Source organism: Eschrichtius robustus, chromosome 19 (genome assembly GCF_028021215.1).
Source record: "Eschrichtius robustus isolate mEscRob2 chromosome 19, mEscRob2.pri, whole genome shotgun sequence".
Taxonomy (NCBI): domain Eukaryota; kingdom Metazoa; phylum Chordata; class Mammalia; order Artiodactyla; family Eschrichtiidae; genus Eschrichtius; species Eschrichtius robustus.
In genome coordinates, this window is record NC_090842.1 from 7025255 (window position 1) to 7039365 (window position 14111).

The following is a 14111-nucleotide window of genomic DNA, read 5'->3' on the forward strand; positions in this document are numbered from 1 at the left end:
ACTATTAGGGCGCCAGTGGGTGTGTCATTTAGGTAATATGTTACAGTGAGCGTATAATGAGGCAGAAGGTCCCCTGGAAGTTGAATCTTCTGCCATCTTGGGCCTAGTCGGTTCTAACCAGTTTCATGTCATATGCTCAATGTCTATGTCATTCTTTTCAAGGTTGTGCCCTGCCCTCTTCCCTGCTGTCTCACTATTCAACCAACAGAGTTCACAGGGGCTGCAAGGTAGGAAACCACAACTTTAATGGGAAGCTCGAGATTGCCTTTCATTCCAAGACTCTAAATAACATTTCCCACTGATTTGCCTACATGGCCTCATTCTTCCAGTTAGGCATGCTTAACACTCTGGGCATGCTCTTTCCATGGCTGTGCATTTTTTTGCTAAAATAATCAAATATGCCAGTAGGGCTAAAGGAAACAAAGCAGAGCCACAGATAAGACATTTTCCCCGGTGCATAAAATGCAAAGGGGCTCTTAGCAGAGATGGCATGCTGGACGTCCAGGAGCACTGGGGAGACGTCCATTACAGAGTAGGTTTGCATTAGCATGAGAAAATTGCGTTCCCTAAGGATATAGTCCTGGCCGTAGTCCTCTTGCACGTCAGGGGTGAGGTGGTCCAGGATGTTCTTCTCCAGCTTGTCCCACATGTCACTCGTGCCTGTGATGTCTGAGATGCAAGAAAAAAAGAGAGGCTCAGATGCTGGGAAGGCTAAAACAGGCATGTCCTACCCCTAATTGGGAAGAAGGCCCTTGTGAATTGGCTTCTGTTGGGAAGGACATTCCCAAATGCCTTTTAAAGTATGTGCTTTATAATGGCAATTCTATTCTTTTAAACATACATACAGAACAGTGCACAGATGAATAGGTTTGCACAAACCGAATAGCTCATGTAACCAGCAACCAGACCAAGAAAAGGACAAACCAGCCTTGGCCACCTTCCCAGGAGCCACTGTCAGATGAACAGAGTAGAGTAGCTTTGCCTGACTTTAGACATATGCACACATGGATGCATGTATTGTGTAGTCAGTAGCTTTCCATTCTGTAAATATGCCATAAATTATTTATCTATTATACTATGATGGGCGTTTGGGTTGTTTTCAATTTGAGGCTCTTACGAATAGTGCTGCCACAAACATTCTAGTACATATCTTTTCATGACTATTATATACAATATAAAATATAATGTATATAATATATATTATCTATACGATATGTATATACCTATGTATATACATACACGTAATTTTAAAAAATATAGCAGTAACGCCTGCTTCTGTGTATAAAATTAAATATATAATGTTGGGAGTTCCCTGGTGGCCTAGTGGTTGGGATTCCGGGCTTCCGCTGCCGTGACCTGGGTTCAATCCCTGGTCAGGGAAGTTCCCACAAGCCACGCGGCCAAAAAAAAAATAAAAGAAAAGGTTAAAAAAATATGTAATGTTGAGCATCATGCTATCTATTTTTTTTTAAGTCTTTCTTGAATTTGTTACAGTGTTGCTTCTATTTTATGTTTTTCGTTTTTTGGCCCCAAGGCATGTGGGATCCTAACTCCCTGACCAGTGATCAAACCCATACCCCACCCCTCCCATCCCCACAACCCCGCCCCGGCACTGGAAGGCGAAGTCTTAACCACTGGACCACCAGGGAAGTCCCTCATGTTATCTATTTAATAAATATAATTTTAATTTCATTTTAAATAATACATTAAATTTTAATGTATAAATTATATGTGATTAAATATATAACCATATATTTAATATAGAAGTAAATTCTTGCTTATTATATAAAATCTAATAGTATCTATATATTTACTTTAAAATATAGTAGCAATGGCTGCTCATTATATAAATACTGAATAATAAGGAGATGCATATGTTTTTAAAATTAATCTCCTCTGAGGAAACTTACAGTATTATGTGTCATTCTACACTCCCTCCTTGCTCATACAAACATATAGATATGTTTGGCTTTGGCTTAATTTTATTTTACCAGGAACAAACAAAACACAAAAAGGATCATACTAGACGTATTTTCTAGGAATTTGCTTTTTTGTTTGTCTGTGGGTTTTGATTTTTGTTTGTTTGCTTAGTAATGAATCACAGACCTGCCTCCTGGTCAATGGCTATAGTTTTAAACCAGAGCAGCAGAATTTTCCACTGAGCAGCTTTTAGTCACCATTTCTCTATCAAATGACTTGCCAGTCGTTCCTAGGTTTCACCATTTCAGGGAACGCTGCCATCACCAGCTTTGCACAATGTATCCTTTTGTTTTTCGGCGTTCACTTCTTTAGGCTACGGTCCCCAAAGGGTGGCTGTCTGGTCAAAAAACACATTCATTTTGAATTTTTTTTTTTGTAAATTAATTATTCTATGGCGTTTTTTTTCCTTTATTTATTTATTTATTTATGGCTGTGTTGGGTCTTCGTCTCTGTGCGAGGGCTTTCTCTAGTTGTGGCAAGTGGGGGCCACTCTTCATCGCGGTGCGCGGGCCCCTCACTATCGCGGCCTCTCTTGTTGCGGGGCACAGGCTCCAGATGCGCAGGCTCAGCAATTGTGGCTCACGGGCCTAGTTGCTCCGCGGCATGTGGGATCTTCCCAGACCAGGGCTCGAACCCGTGTCCCCTGCATTGGCAGGCAGATTCTCAACCACTGCGCCACCAGGGAAGCCCCCATTTTGAATTTTAATAGCTAGTACCAGATTACTTTCCAGAAAGGTTGCAGCAACCCACACTCCCTCCTACAAAGTGTGTGATTGCTCAGGGATTGCTTTGGGGATGAGTCTTTGCTAGCTTGGGTGACTCCTGGATACCAGGACTGCAGGGGAGTCTCGCTATGAAATGTAAGCCAGTGAAATCCAATTATACTCATGGAAATGCAAACGGAGTTTCAACTGCTCATTTCTTTTCATGAAGGCACGACGGTACTTAAAGAAATGATTACCCTGACAGTTACTACTCCAGAGACTTCTGCATCTTAAGAAACATGTTTGCATGAACTATTGTTCCTCCAGCTACTTCTGCCCCAGTCTCTACTCTCACAGGGGATTCCTTTTCCTCTCCACTTCCTCCCTCTTTAAACATCTCATGGACTTTCTAATCACTCTTGTGCCTACCCTGTCGAAAATCCCCAAAACTCTCTTTATTGGTGACAAAGCCACCACCCTTTTGTCAACCTTCATCTGCCACTTTTGACACACACTTGCCCATCCCCTGCCACTTTGGGGCTACACACAATAAAACTGGTAAGATGACGTGGATCCAAATCCCATCTCTGCCTCTTATCAGCACTGTGGCTTGAGAAATTCCTTAACTTCTCTGAGCCTCGGTTTTCTACCCATAAGATGGGAATATTATGAGGCCTACCTCATAGGTGAGGATTAAGTGAGATTGTACACATAAAGTCTTAAAATCTGCGAAGCGTGCAATATGCTTGAGCTATTTTTTATTGCAGGGTACCCAAAAAATCTGATATGTCTCCCTGAATGTCTTCAGGAGCTCTCTGTGTCCCTAAAGATTCCTTGTCTCATCCCCCACTTCAAATGTCATTCTCCAAACTTAAGTCCTCAGCTCTCCACCGTCTGGCCTCTTGCCTTTAGAGAGCCCATCAAATGTCAGCTTTAAACTGAGGACATCCTGATATAAAAGAAAGAACCAGGCTCTGCACCTAGGGATCTGGTTTCAAATTCCCCACCATCGTGGTGTCACAGACATCCATGCTGAGCTATATATTACCCACCCTACTTCAGTGTCCTCACCTGGTGAATGACGTCAATTAAACCTACTCCTCAGGGCTGTGATGCAGATTAAGACATATATGGAAAGGATGGGAGTAAAACTGGAATGATAATTAAGGAAACAATTTGGAAATATCCAATAAAGTTGGAGATAATTAAAATCTATGATCCAGTCATCCCATTCCTGGGTATATATGTCATAGGAAAAATCACACACACATATGCCACAGTAGGTGTGCCAGAAGGTCCACAGCTGAATTGTTCACAGTCGTCCAAAAGGGACCCAAATATCCCATCGATAGTAGAAAAATTGTGGCATATTCACGGAATACTAACAATGAAAATGAATGAACTACAGCTACACACAATATAAATGAACTGTGAAAACATAATGTTCGGTGAAAGAAGCCAGACGCAAAAAAATACACACACATTGATTCCATTTAAAGTTCAAAAACCAGTAAAGCCAAACTATTGTTTGGGGATGCATGTATGCATGGAACACTGTCAAGAACAGCAAATAAACGAATGTTACAAAAAGTACGACAGGTTACATGTTGCAGGGAGGAGAGGGCTAAAACTGGAGAGGACCATGTGAGGGCTTCTGAGAGCTGGCAATGTTTTATTTTTTTATCTGGATGTTAAGTACATGAATTTTTATAATATTGATAATTTATTAAACTATGTGTGTATATGATATATTTCTCAATTAAAAAAATAAGATCAGGAAAGAATGTACGGAAAATGGCTAGTGCCTGATAAGAACAGCTGCCCAAAATGCTAGCTATGACAATTTCAGTGAGTCCTTGAAACTGTAACTTAACTGCAGGGTTGCTCTCTGGTCCAAAGGGAATCTTGCATCTGTGTGTTGGAAGTTTTCATTGGCTGTGTCACCAAACTCTCAATCCTCCTGCCAGGTTCAAAATCAAATTCATCATTCTCCCCTTCCACTAGCTGTCAGGCAGCTTTTTGTGCTCTGTCTCTCAGGCTGCCATATTCGGCATCATCTTTGACCACCCCCACCTCCTTCTCCATCAACTCCCCTCAACTCTCCTACCTGCCCAGGGAGTCCCCAAGTTGGAAACCCCTCTCAAGACTTCACCTTCCCTCCATTCCTACTGCCCTGGTCCCGCCTCTCAACCTGAGTGGCCCAGGTCTCTTTCCCTCGGTTTCCTTCCCAGATGAGCCCTTTCACCGAGTCTTCGTGCTCCTCCTGGACAACTCTGGGAGATCCTGGCTGCTAAATGCTTCAAGACAAAGTTCTGCTTTTCTTTTAGATTTTTATCTGGTGCATTTGGGTTAATATTCAAACCTCTAGGGTTTGTTCTTTAGTGTGTTAGGCATCCCTCCCAGTGCGTGGTCTTTTATTAGATATGGTCTTTTACGTCTTCATTTCGATCACCAATTACATGGTTGATGACCCAGAACTAAGGGCTGAGCCATGGGGGTCGTCTACATCTGCTCAGGGTCCAGAAATTCAGGGAGCGGAGAGGAGAGGATGGCCATCTCCTCCCGGGGTAGAAGGATGTGGGTCATGTCCTTCAGAGGGGAGGAGGTTGTGTTTGAAAAATACATAACATCAAAACTTAATTCCTTGGTGAAAGGAGGCAGGGGAGCAACTGTACATTGCAAAACCTGGCACCTGCCCCTCTATGCTTAGAAGAAGCCCACCCATCCCAACCCCTCTTTGGCCCACCACTGAGGGGTTCGGCTTGAACTCTATCAGAACAAAGGACCTTCAGCATCCCTTCCAGAATTAATATTGCAGGGCTCTTGGGCTCAGACACCTACTTGTTCGGAAGCCTCCGGGCTGGATGACAGAGACTTTAACTCCCCATTTGGATAGCTCTTGTCTCATGACTGCTGAAAACATGGTCAGAGCTGCCTTGGATGAGCTATAGGCTGCCATCTTCTCCATTGGAACCCCTCCTATGGGAATAATGGGAGAAAAAAAAATCAGGTCTGATGTTTTCATTTGTTCATCCACTACGTATTTAGATGGCACCTACTTCATGCCAGGAGCTGGTATCAGTGGTGACTAAGGCAGAGAAAGGAAGACAAAGGCCCTCTGTATGCAGGTGAACGCATATTCTTGGTCACATCATTGTCTGGCTTCCTTTGCTTTCGCTTTCCATGCCTGCTTCATCACAGCTGGTCCAATGGCAAACCAAGTGTAAGGCTCAATCTCTCCCAGCTTCTAAGCTAAATGTGATTTAGTTGGGATAAAGAGCATCTGCCCCAGCCTCTGACCTTCCAGTTTGGCCAACCTACATTCTGAGGTTCTGGATGGACATATCTTTGGGGAAGTGGGGGCAGAGTGGGCACTGTTCTCTCCATTACAGAGCTTGTAGTTGAACAAATTGGGTTTAATACTTGTTGCAACAAGGAGTAACACACGCCATAGGGAACCATGGGGCATCTCTGTAAGAGGGTATGAGCAGTCAGAATGGCTGTCATCAAAAAGTCTATAAATAATAAATGCTGGAGAGAGTGTGGCAAAAAGGGAACCCTATTACCCTGTTGATGGGAATATAAATTGGTGCAGCCACTATAGAAAACAGTATGGAGATTACTTTAAAAACTAAAAAAAGAGCTACCATACGATCCAGGTATCCCACTCCTGCATATGTATCCAGAAAAGATGAAAACTCTAATTTGAAAAGATACATCATACACCCCAATGTTCATAGTAGCACTATTTACAATAGCCAAGACATGGAAACAACCCAAGTGCCCATCAACAGACAGTTGGCTTAAGAAGCTGTGGTATATATATATATACCATATATATGAAATGGAATAGTGCTCAGCCATAAAAAATAATGAAATATTGCCATTTGCAGCAGTATGGATGGACCTGAGACTATTAGTGTAGTAAGTCAAAGACAAAATTATATGATATCACTTATATGTGGGATCTAAAAAATACTACAAATGAATCGATATACAAAACAGAAACAGACTCACAGACATAGAAAACAAACTTATGGTTATCAAAGGGGAAAGCGGGGGGAGAATAAATTAGAAGTATGGGATTAACAGTTACAAGCTACTATACATAAACTAGATAAGCAACAAGGATTTATTGTATAGCACAGAGAACTATATTCAATATCTTGTAATAACCTATAATGAAAAATCTGAAATATATATATATGAACTACTTTGCTGTACACCTGAAACTAACACAATATTGTAAATCAACTAAACTTAAAAAAAAAAATTCAGTAGACAAATTAGATGGTAGTTCAAACACAGTTGAGAATTTGTTACCTAAAAGCTAGATCTGAGGAAATCACTAGGGATACAGAGAAAGTGGAAAATAGGAAAGAGAGGTATGGTAGGCAGAATAATGGTCCCTCAAAGATGTCCAGAGATGTCTCTGGAACCTATGAATATGTTAGATTATATGGAAAAAGGGGAACTGAGGTTGCTAATCAACCTTGAGATCATGAGCTTAGCCTGGATTATCCAGGTGGGTCCAATGTAATCACAAGGGTTCTTATAAGTGAAAGAGAGGCGAGAAGGGCATTGGAATGAGAGAGATGGCCTGATGTTGCTGCTTTAAAGACAGAGAAATGGGACCATGAACCAAGAATGCAGGCAGCCTCTAGAACCTAGAAAAGACAAGGAAATGGATTTGCTCGTAGAGCCTCCAGAAGGAATTCAGGCCTGCCAAAACATTGGTTTTAGCCCAGTGAGGCTCATTTCAGACTTCTGGCCTGCAGAACTGTAAAATAATAAATTGGGGGTTAAAAAAAAAGAGGGTGTGAGAAAGGACTTATTCTAGGAGGGCTAGCTAGTGCTGGGGGCAGATGCTCTTTATTCCACTTGAATCACATTTCTTTTAGAAGCTGAGAGAGATTGAGCCTTAAACTGCGTCTCTCATTGGACCAGCTGTGAGGGATGAGCTATGGAAGGCAGAAGCAAAGGAAGCCAGAAAAGTGGTGTGACCTTACTTGGAATAAGGTTCTCTGCAGATGTAATTAAGGTACAAATCTCAAGATGAGACCATCCTGGATTAGGATGGGTCCTAAATCCAATGATGGCTGTCCTTGTAAGAGACAGAGAAAGAGAAGACACAGAGAAACAAGGGAGCAGACCATGTCAAGATGGAGACAGAGATTTGACTGATGCTGCCACAAGCCTAGGAATTCCTGGGGCTACAGAAGCTGGGACAGGCAAGGAGGCATTCTCCCTTACAGCCTTCAGAGGGAGGTGGCCCTGCCAGCACTTTGATTTCAGAACTTCTGGCCGCCAGAACTGTGACACTATAGATTCCTGTTGTTTTAAGCCACTCTGATTTGTTACGGCGGCCCTAGGAAATGAATACGGGTGTGTTCCTGGTGTCCTTTCACTGGAAAACACGAGATTATGAAGGGGTTCAGAGCACCCAGGAGACCTCATGGGGAACCCAGGATGACTGAGCCCATGACATTAAGGGTCCCAGGTTTGGCAAAGATTTCCCTGGTCAAAGAAGCATCCACTGGCTGAATTGATAAACTGTGATACAGCCGTACAATGGAATACAACTCAGCTGTTAGAAGGAATGAACTTGATACTCACAACAGCATGGATGAGTCTCAAAATAATTATGGTGAAAGAAAGAGCCGGACAAAAAAACAGTATGTATTGTATAATTCCATTTATTTATAAGTCTAGAAAATGCCAACAAATCTATAGTGATAGAATGGATCAGTGGTTACCTGCTGGGGGGCCAGGGTATATGGGTTAGAATGGGGGACAAGGAAGTCTGGGGAATGAAGGTCATGTTCACTATCTTGATTGTGGTGATGGTTTCCTAGGTACATATCTATGGACCTTGAGGGCATTATGCTAAGTAAAATAAGTCAGACAGAGAAAGACAAATACCATGGGATCTCCCTTATATGTGGAATCTTAAAAAAAAAAAAAAAAACACACACAAAACACTAACTCATGGATACAGAGAACAGATTGGTGATTACCAGAGGTGAGGGGTGGGGTGCTGGGGAAATGCATGAAGGTGGTCAAAAGGTACAAACTTCCAGTTAAAACATAAATACATTCTGGGGACGTAACGTGCAACATACTGACTATAGTTAACAATACTGTGTTGTATATTTGAAAGCTGTTAACAGTAAATTTTTTTTTCATAAATTTATTTATATTTTTTATTTTTGACTGTGTTGGGTCTTCGTTGCTGCGCGTGGGCTTTCTCTAGTTGCGGCGAGCAGGGGCTGCTCTTTATTGTGGTGCATGGGCTTCTCATTGCGGTGCCTTCTCTTGTTGCAGAGCACGGGCTCTCGGCGCATGGGCTTCAGTAGTCGTGGCTCGTGGGCTCTAGAGCGCAGGCTCAGTAGTTGTAGCGCACAGGCTTAGTTGCTCCGCAGCATGTGGGAGCTTCCCGGGCCAGGGCTCGAACCCCGTGTCCCCTGCATTGGCAGGCGGATTCTTAACCATTGCACCACCAGGGAAGTCCAAGAGACTAAATCTTAAAAGCTCTTATCCCAAGAAAAAAAATTGTAACTGTGAGGTATGGATGTTAACTAAGCTTATTGTGGTAATCATTTCGCAACATATACATGTAGCAAATCATGTGGTACACCTGAAACTAATACAATGTTATATGCCAATTATAGCCCAATCAAACTGGGGGCAGGGAATGTAGGCATTGAAGTAGAGATACCTAGAATAGCTAATGTCAATTATCATCATGATTCTTACATGATTATTAAAGCTTTGGTCTGGGACTTCCCTGGCCGTCCAATGCAGTGGACGCGGGTTTCATTCCTGGTGGGGGAACTAAGATCTCACATGCCGCGCGCGGTGTGGCCAAAATGAAAAAAAAAAAAAAGCTTTGGTCTGGCTCACATAACTTCCTTTTGGGAAACACTCATCCTTACCTCCCTGTCTTTGTAGGAAGGCTGTCAGTCAACGGTTTGTCCTCATTCAGAGAGGCAGACTGACTGATCATAATATCCTATCCCCTGGACCCGGAGATTGGCTTGGGGCTGGGCACGTGACCTCAGCTGAGCCAGAGTCCTGACCTAGATCGTGGAAGCGAGATGCTTTTATGGTTTATTCCTGGCTACTTAAGTGTGATAATGGTGCAACACCGGCACTCCCAGGGGCCATTTCTGCCCCCACACAGGAGAAGGGAAACAAAGGGAAACAGAGGAGCGAGAAGGGAGCTCAGAAAGCTGGAGGTAGGGGTTGAGGACGGAAACGGGGAGTGGAGGTGGGGGAGAGTTACGATGACTCGGAACTTGGTTCCAAACAGTCGGTGAGCTAATCACCTCCTTCTCCCTTAAGTCTGTCTGAGGTTTGGCCCTGTCACTTAAAAGGAAGAGTCCTGAGGCTTAACTGGTGAAATTTCAGTATAGTATCTGGCATCAAACATTCAACTGTGGTTCCCATCTTGTCACGTATGACCAGCTGATTCTTATTTAAGTGATTTTTAGTTTCACCAAATCTTAAGAGTTCAAAATCCAATTCCTTCCTTTGACTGGGGAGAAGGGCCAAAGAAGTTAAAGCAACTTGTTCAAAGTTTCAACCCAGTCTGTGCGGTTAGACTATTCTCATTTCTCCACGGTTTTTTTTTTTTTTTAATGTTTCTTCTGATTCTTTTTTTTTTTTTTAATTTTTTTTTAAATTAATTAATTAATTTATTTTTTTATTTTATGGCTGTGTTGGGTCTTCGTTTCTATGCGAGGGCTTTCTCTAGTTGTGGCAAGCGGGGGCCACTCTTCATCACGGTGCGCGGGCCTCTCACCATCGCGGCCTCTCTTTGTTGCGGAGCACAGGCTCCAGATGCGCAGGCTCAGTAATTGTGGCTCACGGGCCCAGTTGCTCCGCGGCATGTGGGATCTTCCCAGACCAGGGCTCGAACCCGTGTCCCCTGCATTGGCAGGCAGATTCTCAACCACTGCGCCACCAGGGAAGCCCCTCTCCACGGTTTTTAAGGTGAGGTGAGCTTGGCCAGCTGGAAGGGAGGTTAGCAGAGGGCAGCAGTTAAGAGCCAGGTTCTGGAGCCAACACTGCCTGTGTTCAAATCCCAGCTCTGCCATTGATTAGTAAAAGCAGTTAAAGTTAGGAAAACCAGTTTATGTTTATGTGCCTGTCCTTTAATCTGTAAATTAAGAATAATGATAATACATGTATCACAGGGTTGTTATGAAAGTTAAGTGAATTAATATATTAGAACAGTGTTTGGCACAAAGTAAGCTCCCTATTAGACCTTCCTATTATTTGCCAAGGCACTGGGATTTTTAAAAGCTCCCCCAGGTGATTCCAATGGGCAGATAGGGTTGTTAAACACTTCTAGAGAACATCCATGATTTTTTTCGATCTATTTCTGTCCTCTGGACATGTAAATATTAATACAGCTTGGGCTCTGGAAAAACTGAGATCTCTGTTTTGGTTGTAGAAGTTGTGATCTCAGAAGTTGGATAGTGACCTGGCAGTGCTGTTTGATCCTTGATCCAAGTCTCACAGATGTGGGGCCTAAGGTATGTTGTGTTTCAAGAGACTGAAATTAAAAGAGACTTTCTAGTGCTATGCTGGAAGAAACGTTTTTTGTTTATATGTTCGGTTTTGCTTGTTTGTTTTTGAGCTACATATACCTTGGTCAAAATATATTTCCTTTAAATTATGTTGAGTGAAAGCCAGTTTCAAAAGGTTGCATTACTGTATGATTCCATTTATATAATATTCTTGAAAGAAAATTACAGAGATGGAAAACAGATTCGTGGTTGCCAGGAGTTGGGGATGGGGTGAGCGTGTGGATGTGGCTATAAAAGGGGTATCTCAGGATCATTATGGTGCTGGAAACATTCTGTATTTGATTGTGTTCATAGTTACAGGAAGCTATACATATGACAAAACTGCACAGACCTATAAACACACACACATAAATGGGTGCAGATATAACTGGTGAAATCTGAATAAGTTCTGTGCATGGTACCAATGGTTTTGATATCGTACTGTAGTTATATAAAATGTTATCATTAGGGGAGTCTGGATGAAGGGCGAACAGGACTTCCCTGTACATTTCCTTGCAGCTTCCTGTGAGTCTATAATTATTTCCAAATAAAAAGTTTAAAAATGCATACTCCCTTTAAGACACGCTTAGGTGGCTTCCCTGGTGGTGCAGTGGTTAAGAATCCGCCTGCCAACGCAGGGGACATGGGTTCGAGCCCTGGTCCGGGAAGATCCCACGTGCCGCGGAGCAACTAAGCCCGCGTGCCACAACTACTGAGCCTGCACTCTAGAGCCCGTGAGCCACAACTACTGAGCCCGTGAGCCACAACTACTGAGCCCACGCACCTAGAGCCCGTACTCTGCAACAAGAGAAGCCACCGCAATGAGAAGCCTACGCACTGCCACGAAGAGTTGCCCCCGCTCGACGCAACTAGAGAAAGCCCGTGCACAGCAACAAAGACCCAACGCAGCCAAAAATTTTTAAAAAAATTAAAATTTAAATTTAAAAAGAAACACGCTTAGGTCAGGAGAACTGCCTAGCTCCCATGTAGGTCTTTGGCCATACCAAGGTCATAAGGTCTCCTAACATTTTGGTAAATAAAACTAAAAAATTAAGTTTATTGAAGTTTGGCATGGGAGGCCCAAAAATCAAGGCCTGGCTAATTTGAAATATTAAAACATAAGAGAAGCGCCCCCTAAGCAAGCTAGAGCTTTTGAAACATTTTCTGCCAAGGCTGCAACTGAATTTAAAGTGACAATATACTTCTTCCTCATTCCATTCCACGCTCACCCCCATCACTGATGGACGTGGCTAATGCAAAGGCAAAACTTTGCCCTTAGAGCAGTACTCACCTAGGAGGTACCAAAACTGAATGCTGGGGTTCCCTCCAATCGACTCTAAGTAGCCAGTGCTGGTAAATGGCTCAGAATATGGTGTGACCTTGTTATTCAGCGACTTAATGGAACACCCAGTCAACAATGGGACGTGTTTTAACCAACCACGTACAGACCTATGGACTCTTTCCATCCTTCATAACTGCAAATCATCTAGCCCTACTCGGTGCAGCTACCATGAAGGCAGCATCCTCCCCCTCTTCTAGAACATACCAGTCCCCCCCACCCAGCTTTTCTGCCTCAGGGAACTACTCAGTGAATCTGTCCCCTGGCAAGCATAAACTCAGCACTCACGTTTCTGATCACTCTGGTGGTCCTTGTCTTTCTGGTGGTCCTTGTTTTGACCTTATGGCATACTGTTGGCCGTGGCTAACACGGAGGGAAACTTGAAGTTACAATCCTGGAGCTTACAGAATTGTGAGGCCCTTTCCCCACACCCCCCTCGGGGGGCTCGGTCCTGGTCTTTGCCTGACTCCTTTGGTGTGGCATAAGCAACAAGTTAGTAACATTTCCCAAGGTTCTAGCATTCAAATGTTCTTGATGTCCCCTGAGGTAACACAGGGCCTCACAACACTCATCCTAGCCATAATGATCAACACCTACCAGGAGATCCTCTTGTTCCTGATCTAAAGCTAACATATGACCATATAGGAATTATGGAAAAGAAAGGGCTTTCCAAGCGAGTGCTCTATTAACACAGGGCAGAAATATTGCAGCTTTTCAGCCTGAGGCTGTATAGGTAAGGTGTGATTTTTTGATTTATAATAAATACGTATTTGGTCATGGTCACTGTTCCTGGCACAGGGCTTCTAAAACCCTGGGAATTTCCTAAGTGATGAGAGTGGCAAAGGTTAATGAGGACTTTTGTTATGTTAATGAGGCAACGAGAACCTCTCCTAAGAATGGGTGGAGGGCTGGCTGCAAGCGGATCCAATCTTGTGATTAGAGGGTTGGAACTTTCAGTCCTACCCCGACCCCGGGGAGGGGAGAAAGATTGAGATCAATCACCAATGGCTAATGATTTAGTCAATCACATGCTATAATGAAGCCTCTATAAAAACCCCAAAGGAGGGGGTTGGGAGAGCTTCCAGGTTGGTGAGCAGGGAGATTCGGGGAGAGTAGCGAGTTCAGAGAGCGTGGTAGCATCACACCTTTTCCCTGTGCCTTGCCCTGTGTATCTCTTCATCTGGCTGTTGATTTGTATCCTTTAATATCCTTTGTAATAAACCGGTAATCCAGTGAGTAAGCAGGTTTCCTGAGTTCTGTGAGCTGCTCTAGCAAATTAATCGAACCCAAGGAGGGGGTAGTTGGTACCTCTGATCTATAGCGCATCAGTCAGAAGCACAGGTGATAACCTGGGCTTGCCACTGGCATCCAAAGTGGGGATGGGGGGCAGCCTTGTAGGACTGAGCCCTAACCTGTGGGATCTGATGCTCTCTCCAGGTAGAGAGCTTCAGAATTGAGTTGAATTGTAGGACACCCTGCTGGTATCTGAGCATTGCTTGTTGGTGTTGGGGAAAC

The 14111-nt window shown here is 43.4% G+C and overlaps 1 protein-coding gene across 2 annotated transcripts in view; it reads right to left on the minus strand.

The window, feature by feature from the left end:
• Nucleotides 1-236: 236 nt before the first annotated feature.
• HSD17B2 (hydroxysteroid 17-beta dehydrogenase 2) overlaps nucleotides 237-14111 on the minus strand; it is a 71068-nt gene continuing 57193 nt past the window's right edge. For both annotated transcript variants that reach the window (XM_068528232.1, XM_068528231.1), the window contains 2 exons: nucleotides 5526-5663; nucleotides 237-669 (listed from right to left, as the gene is read on the minus strand). In XM_068528232.1, coding sequence (XP_068384333.1) covers nucleotides 308-669; nucleotides 5526-5663 — 500 coding nt within the window. In that variant the 3' untranslated portion in view covers nucleotides 237-307. The remainder of the gene's footprint in view (nucleotides 670-5525; nucleotides 5664-14111) is intronic.